Source organism: Malaclemys terrapin, chromosome 1 (genome assembly GCF_027887155.1).
Source record: "Malaclemys terrapin pileata isolate rMalTer1 chromosome 1, rMalTer1.hap1, whole genome shotgun sequence".
NCBI lineage: Eukaryota > Metazoa > Chordata > Testudines > Emydidae > Malaclemys > Malaclemys terrapin.
Genome location: NC_071505.1, coordinates 214,272,901 through 214,292,207, shown reverse-complemented (window position 1 = coordinate 214,292,207; position 19,307 = coordinate 214,272,901). Strand labels below are relative to the sequence as shown.

The 19,307-nt window shown below is 39.7% G+C and overlaps 1 protein-coding gene across 8 annotated transcripts in view; it reads right to left on the bottom strand.

Annotated features, from left to right (window-relative positions):
• The window catches only part of SH3KBP1 (SH3 domain containing kinase binding protein 1), a 346,563-nt gene that overhangs the window by 120,168 nt on the left and 207,088 nt on the right, over nucleotides 1-19,307 (bottom strand). For 7 of the 8 annotated variants that reach the window (XM_054006486.1, XM_054006509.1, XM_054006527.1 and 4 more), the window contains one exon: nucleotides 12,904-13,100. In XM_054006486.1, the coding sequence (XP_053862461.1) occupies nucleotides 12,904-13,100 (197 nt within the window). Of the gene's footprint in view, nucleotides 1-3,399; nucleotides 3,455-12,903; nucleotides 13,101-19,307 lie in introns of those variants that run through there. The other variant, XM_054006537.1, reaches the window with a different exon arrangement.

Below are 19,307 nucleotides of genomic sequence, written 5' to 3'. Positions count from 1 at the left end.
TAGAGGGAGCTCAGTTTCTGGTCCAGGTCCTTACTGACTGAAAGCATTTGGAATATCTCCGAACTCCTCCTAATCTTACCCAGTGACAGATCTGCTGGTCACTTTTCTTTGCCAGATTCTATATCATCGTCACCTGCTGCCCTGGATCACAGAATGGGAAGGCAGATACATGTTCCCACATGGACGAATATGCCGAGTCAGACACCGTTCCCTTGACTACCATTTTCTGTCATTTGAGGAGCATTCTATAGTCAATCTACACATCGTGGTGGAAATCCTTCTGTGCTTTCTCATGAGAAACATACACTGTCAGCAACTAGCATGCTCCAGATTGCACCATCCAGCACAGAAAACTGCTTTTATGAAACATCCCCTTTTATAGCAATTCGCAACCAATGGGGCTGTTACAGTGTTCTAAGCCTCTCTCTGCAGCTGTTAGGAATCAAGCCGGTTCAGAGTCTTGGCTCCTTGCCCACCATTCCAGCGTCAATAATGTGTGCAACCCAGAGAGGAACAAGGGATGCTGTTGCTTAAAAATAGCTATGATCCCTTGGTTCATTCACTGTATCAACAAAATTATGTTCACTGATAGAAGATAAAAGTTATGGCTAGTCTGCACAACAAACACTTCAGAATTGTCACACAACCTAAGACATTTTCTCTTATTATACTATATTTTCTTGAGTAACATTTTGTAAAATGGCATTTATTCTGTGTCTATCCTGCCATCCATTCCTTTTCCTTTTTTCCCGAATCTGGTACAAGCAGCATTTTCATATTTTTAAAAAACAATCTGTATTCTTTCCCTCAATAGAGATATAATACATTTTTCCCCCAATACCATGCCTATGTCCCCCTCCCCCACCCCAACCCAGTAGTGGTGTGCTCTTTCTTTGCATCAGGAGCTTCTTGATACCTCAGAGGTTTGCAGACAGAAGTGCCTATCTGTAAAGCTACTTACATAGCCCTAGTCACCACAGTATCAGAGCAACTCACAGTCACTAATGGATTTTATTCACATGACAGTCCTGTGAGGTAGGGAAACATCCCCATTTTATAGATGCAACAGAGCAACTCAGGACAGAAACAGGAATAAAACCCATGTTTCCTGACTCCCGGTTCTATGCTCTGGTAATCCACCAGATAACATTGCCTTTTGCCATCTTCTCTTGTGTTTCTTTTGTCTTCCCCATGTTCCTTTCTTTTTATGCTTATGGTAAGTTATAACCAGTGACGAAAGATAGTAATATTACAGATTTTTCTTGATCATGGTAATGAAAACGAGAATACTTAGTTCTTCTATAGTAAAGTTATAATGCCAGGATTGATAAAAAACAGTTCGATAATAACATCAAAAGTTAACTGATAAAGAAACTGTTCCACTATCTTAACTCATAGTCCCTTCTGCAACAGTGATGGACAGTTCCTACAGCCTCAGATCCAGTCACAAACACCTTCCCCTCCCCCACACCTGCCTTAAAGGAGGACCTGTGGAATGCCCTTCAGACATATTCAACCTTCCAACCAACATAGTCGCCCCACTCCCCGCAAAAACCCCAAATCCAACAACCAAGAAAACTGGAAAGACTGAACATTTGGAAAGTAAGTTTTATTGTAGTCAGGGCAATAAAGGAATTTTCACCACCCTCCATTTTGTTTCCTTCTTACTTTTTGTGACATTTTTCTTTTCCTTCTTTTTGTTCCTTCTTCCTCTTTCCCTGTTCTGTGACCTTTTACCGTCTTTTTCTGCCCTCTTGTCCATCCTGCTTAGTTTTATACCTTTATGCTCTTTTCTTTGGAGGTTTTTGTATTAAAAAAATTCTTTACCGGGTAGCAAATTATATAACGAAGAACTGCAAGGGAAAATTGATTAGCAATCTCATCCATTTCCCTTACCAGACCTTTCAAGGATAAAGTTCTTTGGCACAGCATGAACAAGGAAACTGACTGGAACTTATCTGTTTCGCTCTGCATGAAGCTCTGGAGTGTGGAATACAAATGGAAAATGACTAGGATCGTGTGATCTTAGTTTTCCTCTACAGCAAGCACCTTTCGCACAGAGACAGCTTTAAAGGGAACAGTCAGCTCTGTGTATGAAGCTTTGCTGATATCTGTTTGGGTGGCCAGAATGCGGTAAGTATCTGAACAGCCAGAACACAGGAGGCAGCAGTCTATACAGGTCTAGGAATTGCCATTTGAGCAGCATTGCTCAAAGGCCTTCCTTAGGCCAACAGTTTACAGTCCCACTCCTCTCTCCCCCAATAATTTTTAATAGATTTTCACAAAGTGCTTAGTAGCTCATCTGTAAGCTTGTATTTTAGGATATTTTTTAAAAAGCAAGTATTTTTGTGTCAAAGTCTTGTTAAATTTATTTTGTCAACAAACAGTTAAATCAGACTACAGACATTTCATCCTGTAGACTGTCTATTATATGGCCCTGTTCTCCTCCCGCCCCCGTCCTTTTTTTTTTAAGGCAGGACAAGGAGAGACACATGGCATATTGTAAGCTTCAAGGAACCTTGTAGCTTCATTTCATGTTTGGATGAGAACTCACAGACTTCTGCTTTTAAATGCATGAACTTAGAGATCTCTATCTACCAAAGAAGCACAGAAAAAGAAAAAACTATTTGCAAAAAACCCAAAACAAAATATCAAATAATTTATTTGGTGTTTCTCCTTTCAATGTGTTAGATAATTTCATAACACGCACCACCAATTGACACAAATTCTCCTTGAAATTACACGAAGTAATGATTGCTGTTTAGATTTCATTACTTTAATGAGCAAAAGGTGTGACAACATCAAGAAATTACTAATTTTAGTTTTTCCCATTCATAGAGCAAACTCCAAATGTCACCTCACAGAAAATGAAACACTAAAGCACTCTTTCTTTTTCGACCAAGGAAGAGGAACTTTAATCATACTAAATTAATTTGGAGAAAAAACTGGATTTTTGTTTAGTAAGCAAACACTTGAAATGGCTACACATCCTAGAGAGATGGTGTAACAGTTACTGCTTATGTGAACTGCCAAGTTACATTATTCTTTAGAGTAAAAGACTGGAAAACAAGTAGTATAAAAATTGAAAACATCTGTGTAAGTTTAATGGCAAAACTGACCGAAAGGGAAAAAATTACAACAAAACAGTTCCAGGACAGACTATGTCTTCACATAGTAATCCCTTATTTTAATATGTTCCTCTTTAACAGAGCTGGAGTTCCCATCTGCTCAAAATCCTGATTAATACAAAATAGTTTATTTTCATATACACAATTTTTGTCCACTATGAAAAGAACCAAAGAGCCCTCCTACCAAACATCGGTGCTCTGCAAAGTATAAGTTACAATATAGTATTAGATGGTTAAAAACAACAAAAAAAGCTTGTTTAAAAAGAAATACCTCCTCTCCCATTGTGAAGTAAAGCTGCCTTTCTACAGTTAAAAGTGTCCAAAAAGAGAATCGGAGTTCTCCCACTTCCTTGTAATAGCTAAACTTACAAGTCTAAAAGACCAAGCCTAAAACTGAGTCACATTTAGGGCCCTCTGAGCTTTGAGGAAAACAAAGCTTGCATTTGTTTATTTCACAGGAAGCCTGGAACTTTTCGTAGTTTTGCTTACTTTGGGGTAGAGGTTTCTGCCTTTCCAGACAGAAAACTCAGCTTCACTGGCTTCATGTATATGACAGCCAGAAAAGGCAACATAAGCAGTAATATGTAAAAAAAAAAATTGTAAACTGCTCAGACAGAAAATCTTTTAACATATAAATCATATAATTAAACTGAAAAATGATTTTGGTCTTTGTCACATTCCAACTACCTAATTTTCACCAATTCAAAAGCTAGGAGCTAAAATTCCACGTGATTTACTACTTTTTTTTAAAAGCTGAAATATCACCACAAATCCTCTCTTCCACAACAAAAGTATAAAATCTTAACACTTCCATGTCCCCTATAAAGACATTCATGCAAATGTATAAGAATGATTGGAAATGGAAAATGATAATATGGATAATGAAGAATAAATTGGAGGAGGCCATACCAATCTCACTTTTATTTGAGCTATGTAGTGTGTTGACCAAGCTTCAAAACATTCTGCAAAATCCCAAATACACATGTAATATAAATAGACTTACACATTCTATACATCCAGTATTAAAAATCAACTATCTCTGATGGTAAAATGTAGCAGCCATTCTACCAGCACCATCAATACCAATACAACAAAATTTAGGCATAAGGACATGAAGCAAAATACCTTAACAAATGAAAACAGGAATTTTGAAAGAAGATCATAAATTATCGAGTCAGGACAGCCAAGCAGACGTACCTACTGCTGGGAAATGTGCCACGGTATTTTTTAATGACCAGAAATGATCACGAGATTGGTTGTACCTCTCATGTGGGAGACAAACCCTCTGACTGTTTGACAGCATCTCTATAAGCACAGTAACCACCCTAGCACCACGCTGTGGAACAGGTTTAGTAATGGCTCAGATGGCAATATGCAACTGAGTCATCAAAACCACTTCCTGAAGAAGATGTTAATTTCAAACTTCCACTGAGCAAATTCTTTTAAAGTCATAATGAAATATATCCTTTTCAGTTTCACAGAATATAAAGTTGGGGTTCTTTTTTTAAAAAGCCTAAAGCACATTTTAATTATATAAAACACAATCAATTGTATTTTTTAAAATCCTCTGCTAAAGATATTTTTTAAAAAAGCCAAATTTACAGATTCAGAAAAAAAATCAATTTATTAATTCAAATTGATAGAAAATTATGACTGTACAAACTGTCATTCCAGTTGCTTGATGCAGTTCAGTTTGCTTTATGTAACATGAAACAATTATTTAATCAGAAATCTCCTTAATACCTAATGAATAGGAAAGTTACATATGCAACATCAAAGGTGAATTAGACTTGTTATTTTATTATTTGTGCCAAACTATTTGCTATCTTAACTTCCCATGTTCATGTATGCAAAGAGTATCAAATATCTGCTCATTAAAACCTTCCTGAGCTTTAAAAAGGCTACCAATCCCCTCTCCCCGAAACAAAAGTTCCAATGTATAATTAAGGATCACCAGCATCGAGGTTAAATTCTCAAACAAAAGCAAACAAAACAGAAGCAGAAAAGAAAATCTACATCCTAGAAATTTCACAATATGGTCTATGAATTGCCACAAGTGCCAAAACAAGCGTTTGAAAGCACTGAGTTTCAAATGGAGGATTTTACAGAGCTGTAACAGTTCATCCTTATCTGCAATGGTCAGGTAAATCACCCTAAGATCTTGCTAGGAAAAAAACCACAATTGTTTCTTTGATGTAGACACAACTACACAAACATCCCACACACAGATGGAATACAAGCTGTCAGGAACAGTATCCCTGATGATGACACAGCACAACTTGTTGTTGAGCTCTGTGACTTTATCCTCACGCACAATTATTTCAAATTTGGTGACAATATATACCTCCAGAACAGTGGCGCCGCCATGGGTACCCACATGGCCCCACAATATGCCAACATTTTTATGGGTGACCTGGAACAACGCTTCCTCAGCTCTCATCCACTCACGCCCCTCCTCTACCTACGCTACATTTGACGACATCTTCATCATCTGGACCCATGGGAAGGAGACTCTGGAAGAATTCCACCACGATTTCAACAGCTTCCATCCCACCATCAACCTCAGCCTGGACCAATCTACACGGGAGGTCCACTTCCTAGACACCACAGTACAAATAAGTGATGGCCACGTTAACACCACCCTATACCGAAAACCCACCGACCGCTATGCCTACCTTCATGCCTCCAGCTTCCACCCCGGACACACCACACGATCTATCGTCTACAGCCAAGCACTGAGGTACAACCACATCTGCTCCAACCCCTTAGACAGAGACCAACACCTACAAGATCTTCACCAAGCATTCTCAAAACTACAATACCTGCAGAAGGAAATAAGGAAACAAATCAACAGAGCCAGACGTGTACCCAGAAGCCTTCTGCTACAAGACAAGCCAAAGAAAGAAACCAACAGAACTCCACTGGCCATCACCTATAGTCCTCAGCTTAAACCTCTCCAACGCATCATCAGTGATCTACAACTCATCCTGGACAATGATCCCTCGCTTTCACTGTCCTTGGGAGGCAGGCCAGTCCTCGCCCACAGACAGCCTGCTAACCTGAAGCATATTCTCACCAGCAACTACACACCGCACCATAACAACTCTAACTCAAGAACCAATCCATGCAACAAACCTCGATGCCAATTCTGGCCACATATCTACACCAACAACAGCATCACAGGACCTAACCAGATCAGTTACAACATCACCGGTTCATTCACCTGCACATCCACCAATGTTATATATGCCATCATGTGCCAGCAATGCCCCTCTGCTATGTACATTGGCCAAACTGGACAGTCACTACGTAAAAGGATAAATGGACACAAGTCAGATATCAGGAATGGCAATATACAAAAACCTGTAGGAGAACACTTCAACCTCTCTGGCCACACAATAGCAGATGTAAAGGTAGCCATCTTACAGCAAAGAAACTTCAGGACCAGACTCCAAAGAGAAACTGCTGAGCTTCAGTTCATTTGCAAATTTGACACCATCAGATCAGAATTAAACAAAGACTGTGAATGGCTAGCTACAGAAGCAGTTTCTCCTCCCTTGGTGTTCACACTTCAACTGCTAGCAGAGGACCTCACCCTCCCTGATTGAACTAACCTCGTTATCTCCAGACTGATTCTTGCCAGCATATACCTGCCCCTGGAAATTTCCATTACATGCATCCGACAAAGTGGGCATTCACCCACGAAAGCTTATGCTCCAATACATCTGTTAGTCTTAGGCCTAGTCTTCACTTACCGGCTGGTCCGGCGGCACGCCATCGATGTTCTGGGATCGATTTATCGCGTCTGGTTAAGACGCGATAAATCAATCCCGGATCGATCCCGGAAGTGCTCACAGTCGGTGCCGGTACTCCAGCTCGCCGAGAGGAGTACGCGGCATCGACGGGGGGAGACTTCCTGCCGCGTCTGGACCGCGGTAAGTTCGGACTAAGGTACTTCGAATTTAGCTACGTTATTAACGTAGCTGAATTTGCGTACCTTAGTCCGATTTGGGGACTTAGTGGGGACCAGGCCTTAAAGGTGACACAGGACACACTGTTGCTTTTTACAGATCCAGACTAACACGGCTACCCCTCTGATACTTGATGTAGACAAAGTCTCAGCAACCAACTTTGCTTATGATCATTATATTAGTTATTAGGATTTATTTAAAGTAGGTTTTACTGCTATTTTACATGTTATGTTGTATCACACTGTCAGCCAGTTATCTGGGAGCTCATCAGATAGAAAGTAAACTCATTCTACATTTTAGATACATACCAAGGAGCAATGGTATTTATCAAAGCATGTTCATTGTACTGGAGTTGAAACCTCTGGGGAATGGAGAGAAGCAGAACAGCTGCTCCTTTCTAGAAATTCACTATCACATAAATTTATGTCCCCACAGAAAATCTCTGAAACCCAGCAATATGGAAATCAGCTTTACTTATGCCTAAATAAAGTATGGTGGTTTCTTGGAAGTGATCCATCCCGAAATGGTTCTACTTTTTTTTTTTCCAGGCCGAAATATTTTGAGATTTCATAGATTTTGTTTTTCAGGGTACACCACCACAGCAGAAGTCCATGGCTCCCAACCAGGAATCAAAAACAGACTCTCCATAGTATTGCTACTGACATCATTAGCTGTTATATAGTCTTTTACCAGTAGATCTCGATGCAGTTTTTAAGTAACTCAAGTAAGCGAAAGGAATCTAAAATCAACTGTGGTTGTTATGTATATTATAACTGCATTTCCCCCATATGGACAATGCTTTCCTTCACTTTGGTATGTGATGAATGTGCAAGGCACTGTGGTATAGGCAATGTTAAAACATCCTATATTTATGTAGTCTATACAGTTTTTAAAAATAACGATCTTCAGTGACACAGAGCACTGTTGTGTGGTAGACTCATTTTTTAAAAATGCCACTGATACAGCTACATGTTCTCTGTTAAAACCCAGGGCAAAGCCATTTCACTGACAGCTGGGTTATTCCCGTTTATCAGAGAGTAGCTTGAACATTTTACAATCCAAAGAGTGAAATCGTGATATCACAGATATGTTTGGGGAAGGGGGAAGGAATATGGAAGATGAGAAGAGACACTGCTCACTGATGCATCACTCTTCAATAGCGATTCAGCAGAGATTCAGGGCCAGTCTGAGTTATCAAATTTGTTCCTCTCTATTAAACTCAATTTTCCATTTCCTGCTCCATTCCCTTTGTACCTGTTTTCCTGTATGAGATTATGGTTTCAGAATCCTAGTAAAAGGTATAGATCTAAACTGTCCTTCATCTGAGAGCTAGCTGTGTTTTACCTATCTCATGAAGACCTGGTGTCATTAATTAGCTTTTATTGCTGTAAATTGTTTATACCAAAAACGATAAATAATATTCTTGAGAATTTTGTGTTACACTTTACAATTTCAAAGTGCTGTTCATAATTTCCAAATGATATTTTTGCACACACAAAAATTAATCCTACATTGTTACACTTTACCACTGAAGCACCAATGGATAATGTTAATCACTTAAAATGGAAATTTTATATTCAGAGAATTATCTCATGGTAGATTAGAGATGAGGAGGCAAGGAATGGTTAAAAAAAAAAAATGGACCAGAATGAGTGGTTTGGTGTCAGAAGAGCTACAAAGGTACAAAAGCGAGGGACCTCATATGTGGGCATTTCATGCATGGAGTGGCTACAGAATCATGTTCCTAGGCTACAAAATGCTATATGCTACTATCGTTCTCATATCCCTTATTTTGAGCTTTGGTTCTAACTATTTTTAGCGTTCAACTCTGTAACTGCTTTTAGGTCTAATGTCATACCTGGAAAAGTGCAGCGGGGAGAAGGGTGGCAAAGGGGTAAAGAGCAACTTATGTGAAGTGAATTCTCCCTTTCCTCCTGTCTTCACAAAAGAGATGAGTGGAGACACTCCCCATTTGAGATGATCAGAGTGAACTATCAGAAATAATAAAGAGTCTGGTGGCACCTTAAAGACTAACAGATTTATTTGGGCATAAGCTTTCGTGAGTAAAAACCTCACTTCTTCGGACTCAGACTCTATGCATCCGAAGAAGTGAGGTTTTTACTCACGAAAGCTTATGCCCAAATAAATCTGTTAGTCTTTAAGGTGCCACCAGACTCTTTGTTGTTTTTGTAGATACAGACTAACACGGCTACCCCCTGATACTTATCAGAAATAATGGTGTTTAAGAAGAGACTTAATAAATACAAAAGTTTTAAACGAACTAAAAACCAAAGCAACCTTCCCACCAACCAAAACGTACAAGTTCTTTAAAACAGCAATTCTCTATACATTGCTCTTTATGGTCCTACATGCAGCTCTCACTGTGTAGATGACTGATTAGTGATCCACTCAGTTTAGTTGGATCTCAAGAAGAGACGCACAAGAATGTCAGTCACAGAACCATCTACCTAATATATTGTGCAGCACAGGGAGCACTGAGCAAACTCAGCAACTCCTATACTGCTGTTCAGTTACCCTTTATTACACAGAAGAATAAAGAAACAGGAGCAACTGGTATTCAAGCAAAAATGGAGTTCCTCTTCCTCCCAACAGCCAGCATGAGCTCTTGAGGAAGAAGGGGGTGGAGATGGAAGAGGAGGGAGGAACTGCCAAGAGCCAAGGGGATATGAGAGAGAGAGAGGATGAGTTGTGTCAGTGTATAATAAATGTGTGCCATGATCAGGCAAAGACTAACAACATCATATGATTATTTTGTGGAAGACAAGGTGGATGAGGTAATATCTTCTATTGATTATTTTGTGCCATTCTTAGACTCCATTTGATTGGTTGGCTCTCTAAGCTCAGTGGCTCTCAACCTTTCCAATCTTCTGTATCCCTTTCAGGAGTCTGATTTGTCTTGCGTATGCCCAAGTTTCACCTCACTTAAAAACTACTTGCTTACAAAATCAGACATAAAAATATAAAAGTGTCACAGCACACTATTACTGAAAAAATTGCTTACTTTCTAATTTTTATCATCATATAATTATAAAATAAATTAATTTGAATATAAGTATTGTACTTACATTTCAGTGTGTCGTATATAGAGCAGTATAAATCAGTCATTGTCTGTATGAAATTTTAGTTTGTACTGACTTCGCTGGTGCGTTTTATGCAGCCTCTTATAAAACTAGGCAACTATCTAGATGAGTTGATGTCCCTCCCTCCCCCCCGGAAAACCCCCAGAGAACCACTGCTCTAGCTGCTAAATGTTGGGTGGCGTATGGTAAGTGTTATGCAAGCATTTCCTACTTGCAGCCCGAGAAGTTACTAAATACAGGAAATAAAGTATTCTAACTGCAAATATAATGTAATCACATTCCATTAAAATATTTGTTAAGGAAAATGTGAATACAGAAGAAGGATGGTCTTGTAATTAAGACACCAGGCTAAGACTCTAAGGATTTTGGATTAAATTCCTGGCTATGTCACAGACCTCCTGTCTGACCTTAGACAAATCACTTTTCAGTTCCCCATCTGCAAAATAGGGATAATGATACTTCCTGCCCAGTAAAAGGTGGACTGAGACCTTCTCTCATTTCACAAAAGCCATTTAATATCTACCAGATGGGACACCTCAAATTTGACCATATTAGATGAGTGACTAAAAGGTGAACAGGTCTATATCCTATTTTATACAGAGCCCATTTACCAAAATTGTCTGTATCTTTACAGAAAACTATCATACGTAGGCTTAGCAGAATTAAATTTTTTAAATATAATATTGAAGGATAATATCAAAATTTATTTTTAAGCTTATTATTTTTAAATTTTCTCAGTTGTGGAACATTGCGGGATGGGGTGTCAGACAATTATTTAATGACTGTAGACACTGAAATAAAAAAAGCTTTATAACCATTAGAACAGTCAATACCCACATATCAAAACATGCAAAGTAAATATCCTTAAATAAAAAAGTTCTAAAGCAGCATTTTTTTTTTTAACTTTACCAATCTGTACATTTCAATTATCATTGATGGAAATACTTTTTTTTGTTGGTTTGTGTGTGCATGGAAATCAAAGTTTACCAACATTCACAGATAAAAATAGAATTCTCCCAAGCCTGATCATATGGTATTTGCAGAGCACTGCAGTTTGTCAATTCCAAGCCATCTGAATCAGATGTGGATAATTGAATATTGAATACCTCTACAGTTCTGGTTAAGGTCCATATGTGCATCATTCACAGGTGAATGTGTATATAGTAATCATAAACAAACACTATTTAACATGCAAATACTGACTGTGCATCTAGCTCATCAGAATATCTGCATGCACTCAGAGTAGTAGCTGTATTAGTCTATCAGCAAAAACAACGAGGAGTCCTTGTGGCACCTTAGAGACTAACAAATTTATTTGGGGATAAACTTTCGTGGACTAGAACCCACTTCATCGGTCCATGCATCTGAGGAAGTAGGTTCTAACCCACAAAAGCTTATGCCCAAATAAATTTGTTAGTCTCTAAGGTGCCACAAAGACTCCTCATTGTTTCTGCATGCACTGTATTTGTTTTCTTTACCTATATACCTGCTGGAAATGAACTACTAAACATATACATTTTCTAATGTAATAGGAAAAGTTTATGGCCCCAGACCAGGACAGCACTTAACTACATGCTTCATTTTAAGCAGAAGCTTAAATCCTATTGACTACAAGTGTTTTTCTAAAGAAAGATGCTTTCTTGAATTGGGGCCTACACAAATCCAGTCCTAAGCAGCTATCACTATCAACCTTTCATTATCCCATTCTGGTGGTAGTAACAACCTCTTTCAACATTTTAAAACAGCACATATAAATGTTTACATTGCAGAAGATAAGATAAGATAATTTGAATTTTACCAAAGATAAGCAGAATTCCAAGCATGCATAAGTCTATCAAAACCAAGCCTCACTTATCAGATTATCCATACACATTAGATAAATATAATTGCTTATAAAGGTGAGGGGAAGGATTTTGTGCCCTATGGTACATACTTCATTATATACAGAAGGCATGAAATAAAAAGCTAAAAAGCTTCCCCCCTCTCCCCTGCTGCTTATTAGAAATATTAAGTCTTGTCTTCTTGTGTCTCTGGTTCTCCTTGGAGACTAGAGAATGAAGGGACCTCTCTGAGGGCTCAACTGAAAGGGTGAAGGTGTTTGAATCTTTAACAAAGAGTTTCCCCCAAAAAACGTTAATTGGGATCTTCTTTATATATCACACAAACAAAAGAATAGCAACAATTTGCACCCTCTGCAGGTTCCCAATAAAAAGTTTGCCCAATGCATTTTTTTAAATGAATATCCAAAGCACCAAGTTAAAAGTTAAATTCTGTAGGTACTTTTTGACGTTTCCTTTTTGACAGCCTGATGGTGGTACAGTGACTTTATGCTGCCATGTTACTTTACATAAGAACTGGGCATTATTATTATTTGTGGTGTCATATGGGTAACCACAGCTCTAATACAGACTCTGAAGTCTTGTTCCCTGCACTGGTAGTTATTTAGAACAAAGACCAGTGGATGGAGGTGTGAGCACAGGAATAAAACCTTCACTGAAATAACATTCTTCCAGGCAATTAAGTAGATGGGTTATTACCAACTTCACAGGAATCTATTTTCCTGCACTTGGCACAACAGATGACAAAAGGACTCAGTCAAAGTAAGGAATAGGAAAGAAACCATAAAGCTGTCAGTTCTACCTTATCATAAAGTTGAGTACTTTGGGGATGACAACCATGACAGAATTAAGTTACAATATGTACCTTTTCTACTGGTGGAAAGTCATTTTCTACTTCTATTGACCTTGGTCGTAGCTTTATTGGTTTGTCTTTGAAGATATCTCCAAAACCAATCCCCTTGACCTTTTTGGGTTGGATTGCTGCTGCTCCATTGGCTCCTTCTGATTTTGTGCTGCTTGAGTCACCACCATCACTCTCAGAGCCTGTAGCATCTCTTAAACCTGCCAGAAAAGGCAGAAGGGGGGAAAGAAACGTTAGATATGGAGCTTGACAATATTTTAAAAACAGAAAACGGTGGTCAAAGCAAATAGCAGCTTCCCCCAGCCCCAAATCATAGGTAAAGTGGGTGTCCTATCTTTGTGCCAAGTATTCATTCTAAGTTTTTTTTATGTCATCATTTTCCCATACCTCTTAGAACTTCTCTCAAACCACAAAACACACACACACACACACACACACACACTTCCAATATCAAAACATTATCCCTGAAGGCCACTGCTATACATCAAAATATCCTTCTTCCCTAGACACAGATCACTCAAAAGAGAGTCTAAGAAATTAGAATTAATTTCAGTTCTAGTTCAGCTATCATACTTATGGCACTTAAAATTCCAGAGTCAGACCAGATATACTGTACTTTAAATCTGTATGACTCATGTCAAGCCAATTTTGCAATTAGTATCTAAAGATACATTACCTAAAGGGAAAATATAAAGCTAAAAGCTGTTTAAACAAATTTGCAATCAAATATGTGGCATAATATTATCCCTGCTGAAGAATTACATCTCTCTGTAGATTAGACAGCCTTGTAAGAAAAGCACACATGCACACCCTCCTCTAGGAATATAATAAATCAAAATTGACATTCCAATTTGCTTTACCAGTCTCAATGAACAGGAAAATCCAGGCTTACTTGAAAATTTCCTTTATTCAAGTAATAAGGTCCACAGTTCTATTACAATGAGTATTTTAATTTCAGTCTGCTTGTAGTTCAAGGGCAGAACCAAAACGGTCAGTAGGGAAGTGTCAGCATAGGCAGATGACACACCGCACTATCTATCCTTCCTCACACACAACCACACCACTACCATCAAGACAGCCCAGTACTTGGATGAAAGCAGCTCTTGGATAAAGAAGAGCCGTCTAAAGCTGAACCTGAGCAAGACAGCGATGATGCTGGTGCGCAGAGGAGAGTATTCTGAAGAGCTTCGAGCCTCAGTGCAGTTTCCGTTGGTAGAAGATACACACCCACAGTTGGTCAATTCAGTAGCTTAGGAGTACTCTTGGATTCCTCGCTAACACTGAGCTCTCACATAGTAGCATCTGCATGTAATGCTTTCCATCTCTGCTTGGCTAGGAAACTCCATCCCATCCTGGTGGATGAACACCTGGTCTTTGTCACCTGTCAGATGGACTACAGCAATGTGATATACTTGGGCATGAAGCCTTCAGCACTTAGGAAAATCCACTGGTGCAGAATGCTGCAGCGCATCTCCTCTGCAACACAGGCTACCATGAACATATCAAACCTGTCCTCCACTCTCTCCCCTTTGAATTTCTAATCAAGTTCAAGGTCACAGTTTTTATCTTCAAGTCACTCCCTGGCCTGGGCTCAAGGTATCTAAAAGATCATCTATAAAGCTCTGGGGTGAAGAGTGCTTGACAACTACATTCCTCTGGCACAACAGAACTCTCAACAATAAGAGTAAAGCTCATCTGTGTGGGAGACAGAATGTTCTCCAGGGATGTTCTGAGACTGTGGAGTGATCTCTCCCAGGAATTAAGGACCATCACAAACACCACTGCTTTCCACTCCAAATGCAAGGCACATTTCTTTCACCTTGCCTTCTCTGACATAAACACATAGCAACAGATACACTGATATTAAAAAAAAAAAATACCTTACCAAACCTAGACACTCCACCGCACACGCTTTGGGGAGAGAATAAGAGACCAAACATGTGACAGCTGTGTAGTCACATTGCTAATTGCACTACTGGAAGACACTCAGATACTAGGGTGACGAGCGTGGTATAAAACCCAATAGAGAATAGACTTGAATGCCCTGCCTCTTGAAGTTCTCTCCAGTTGAGGAAACTTCCACAACAAGGATAACTCAAATCTACTTTCCTAAATTACAGATCATGTTAAATACACTTTGAGGGAAAAACACAACAAAGTATTCTACTGCAGATCAAATTCTACCTAATGACAATAAACCCAAATCCTTGGATGTCGATTTCCATCTCTATTCTGAATGATCATTTGTCTTCAGGGCAGCTGGATATGTGGACCTTATTAAAGAAAGGAAATTTTCAGGTAAGCATGGATACATTTCCCCATTTTTCTTAGTGCTAATTAAAATGGGTTTTCATAGTACGGTGCCTCCAGGATAGGAAGCAGGATCATCTCTTAAATATAGATATCCAAAACCAAGTAGATTATATATCTCCTCCATCTTCCCCTGGATACCAAGGCATGGAGAAGACTTCTTCCAAAACAAAGGGAATGGCATTAGCTGACACTGGATGACCAATATGGTGAATGAATGGCAGACTAACACATCTTATTACAGGAGATATGACTATTCTGCCCTGCGATTGCCAGTTCTCCTAAGGACTGGATGGTGACACATAACTAAAGCAGGGCTATTTTTTTGAGTTTACTTAAGGAATGAATGCTATGACAATTGTGAGGACTACTGGGCTGAAATTTAAATACAATATTGGGTCTCATAGAAAGCCCCAAATTTCAAATTAAAATACCCTCATCTGATTGGCGATAGTAGCCATTGGGAGGCCTGCTCTAATGGATAGGAAATATGGTGACACTTGCTGCAGAGGTTCCATTTGGGTAGTGAGGTAAGGAGCAGGATGAGGTTACAAGGTTATGCTCTATGACCTTGTGAGGTTGGAATAAGGTTGATGCCTTAAGGAAACATTAAATATTGGGATATATATAAAGTTTCCTTTTCTTGAACATACTGCTAACATTATACTACAGAGACCTGACCTGTATGTGGGACACTCATATTCCCATATTAAGGTCCTCCTGGAGGAACTTGAAGTTATGTTTCACTGATTTAACATGATAGTTAAGCTTTGCACCATCTCGCAGAGTAAGTTTTATTTGCTGACTTCTCTCGCTTGAGGTCCATGGGAGCAAAAATCACTTCCTCCAACTATTCATTTTGCAGCTGTCTGGTCGGATCCTTTGTGAGAAGGACACCTCCAAAAATCCACTGCTAGGTTAATCAACCTGGAGAGCCAAACTCTCTTCAGCCAGAAACGCATAAACAGTATCACTACTGTTCTTATCTTCTCTATTGTCCTGGGAAGCTGTGGAAAAGGCAAGAAAGCATAGCAAGGACTTTGCGTGACATCACTCACCACCTCCTCCTGTGTGTCCAGACACAGAGGCACTTTATTTACTGTTTCCAGGTGCAAAGCAGTTGATCACCAGCTGACCAAACTGACTGATGATGTGAGAGATATTATTGGGTTTAGAAGCTGGTAACGTGCTGGTTTGTCCCCAGACCTTGAAGGACTCACTGCCATACCCAGACTCTCTTTCCAGGCACAGTTTTATGTTCCAAACACAGGCAAAACAAAAACAGTTCATTGGTGCACCCTCGATTATAGCACCTCAATCTTTCCTGCTTCAGGGCCTACTGCAGGATTCTTCTTTGCTCTTTTCACAGAGCACTGCCTCCCAGCTTTCTCCCTGGAAGCCATCCTCCCCTCTCCCCGCCACCCCTGTTGATTCCCATTGCTTTCCCTCTTGGCACTGTAGAAACCAGGGACCTTCCTGTTGCTCCTCTTTCCTTACTGACAGCCTGGCTCTTCATAGCCCCAGATGCTGCTGCCCCCCGTTAATTGACCAACCGGGAGCACCTGTTCTAGCACAGGGGAGCTGGATCTGCTTCATTGAAAGGGGCCAGCCACCCTGTGACAGAGGCACTCTGATAATCCAACTTCTGCCATGTAAATCTTGGTGTTCATCTCCCCTTTGGTGGGGAGTGCACCTAGAGACAGGAGACTTTGTTCTGCCAAGAACAAGCAAATTTCTCTCCGAGGTAGGGCTGAATGTGTTCTTGCTAGTCATTATGAAAACCGTATTGGACACACTGACTGTCATCACTAGAACAGGTCTGTTATTCATGGAAGAAGCCATGCGCTCAGACCTCAATTAATTATAGTGTTCCAGCTGGTGGATGCTGTACCCTCTTTTTCTGGTGCCCATTCCCTGAACTGAATTAGGAAGGTCCCCTAAAAAAAAATTTAATCTGATTCTCTAAATTCACTAGCTGTGAGAGCAGATAACATACAATTGGAGCTAGATCTTTGCAAAAGGATAAGATAGGGTAAGATGCAGTGACAGTACCCGGAATTACTGGATATAGGTATCATATGAACTCATTGAACATGCCTGTGTATGAGATCAGAATTCCCATAGGCTCCGATAAAAATTGGATTTTTGTTTCTGTGACACCACTTGTTTTCCATTAGGGGCAATCTTCATCTTCTGTAACATTTTTCTGAGATGAGACCCCTGTATCTGATAGCATTCCTCCTCATCCCAGGTCTGTTATTGACTTTCCAGGCACAATGTGTTTGTCCCAAAAACAAGATACTCCAGGAACTGTGTCACTCAACTTTTCTCTGTACAGAATCCAGATCAGAAAAATTGTCTGGGAAGAGATAAGTGAATTTCCTTCTTCCCTAAAGCCAATATTATTTCTACCATAACGCCGGAGAGACACTCTGGGAGCACATATAACATCAAATGGTAATGACTGAAATTGGGAAAAAATAAAAGGCTGCCATTCATCTGCAAATCATAAGAATTGTCTAAGGATGGTTAAATGGGAATGCTTTGAAGACAAACCTCTATTAAGAGCTTCCTAGGATACTCCCATGGACACTGTCCAGTGACCGTATTTGATCAAAGCTACAGGTACTGTTGCTTCAAAACTGAGAGAACCTAGCACTACTCAGGGGTCTATCTCCGGAAAGAGCTGATTGGGAGACCTTCAGATAGCTCTGGGGCAATGGAGGGCAACTACAGACCCTACGCTTGTTCTAGCTGCCTGACAAAAAAGTATTCTTTCCTGTTGTACTTCATGGACTGCTTCAAGTTGCCATATGATTTGTATTCCCTTCTATAATGTGTGTCCGGAGTCAGGATTGTCAGTCGAATTTTCTGATTACTATGTGGCCACAGGTAAAAATCTCCCCCAGTTAGAAACACTGAGTCCCTGACCACCAGGGAAAATAGCTACTTTATTTTCAATAAGGAAGGAGCAGAAGACACAGGCCTTTCCTTGTGCTTCGGACTTTTCTTTGCCTGGCTCTATCCCTGAAGCCCATAGGTGCACCAGCTGCTGCCAACGCCTTAGAAGGGGAAGCAGAACTAAGGGGACAATCTCCCCCAAAATCAAATGCAGCCTTTGGGACACAGCTGGGAATTAGACAAACATCATGGAACTGAATGGTTAGTCTAAAAATCTGAAATAAAGTTTGGCATTTTCCTCAGAAAAGCTCTGCTGCAAGGAGGGCTGGCTAAAAAACTAGAAGCGAGTGCCAGGAGGCAGGGCATTCCCCCTCTGACAGCCACTAATAGCTCTGGTTCTGCGCACTATTAACATTCACCTGTTGAAACTGGGAGAGGAGCAGCAGCAAGAAGATAAATTTCCCAAACCTGACTCTAGGAAGCTAGACCTTTGTCTACTATCTATGAGAAGGTAGGGGACTGCAGACATACATAAAATGGTATAAACATGTTCACAGCCCTAATGTGTTAAGACAATTTAGTACTCATACAGGTAAGAATTTAACAACACTATCTCTAGAGGCAGCTCAGATCTAATTCTTTCTCACCACAGCTGTGTCAAGGCATTTCAAGACTTGACCTATAACACTCTTGCTATTTGTCTGAAGTCTCCCTAGAGCAAACTCTCCAAATTGTGCCAAACTATAGTGGATTTGAGATTAGCACAAATGGGGATTAGAAGGACCACCAGATTTAATTCACTAACAAACAATATTCCCAGAGTTGTGCTGGCATCAGTCCAGGATTCTGGAACACAAAGATATATTCAGACTTGATAATGGGTTGTGTAAGCTCAAAATGTAAATTTTATCACAGCTGTTTATTTTTGTTTTAACTCTATTCAAAACACAGGAAAAATAATTGTTTCTAAATGTAAATAAGTGAAAAGGCCAAAAAGAAAACGCATTTTCAAGCTTCAAAGAAAATTCTCTTTTAATGTATTGTTTAGCAATTTCATTTTTATTCTTTGTTCTGTACTGCTACTCTTTATTTCATGGTATTGGCAAAATCCCCAAACGTAACTGTGGCAGAATGTTTCCGCCCTGCCTCCCCGATGCCCTCTAAGCTTTACCAGACCGAGTGGTATAAAGGTCAGC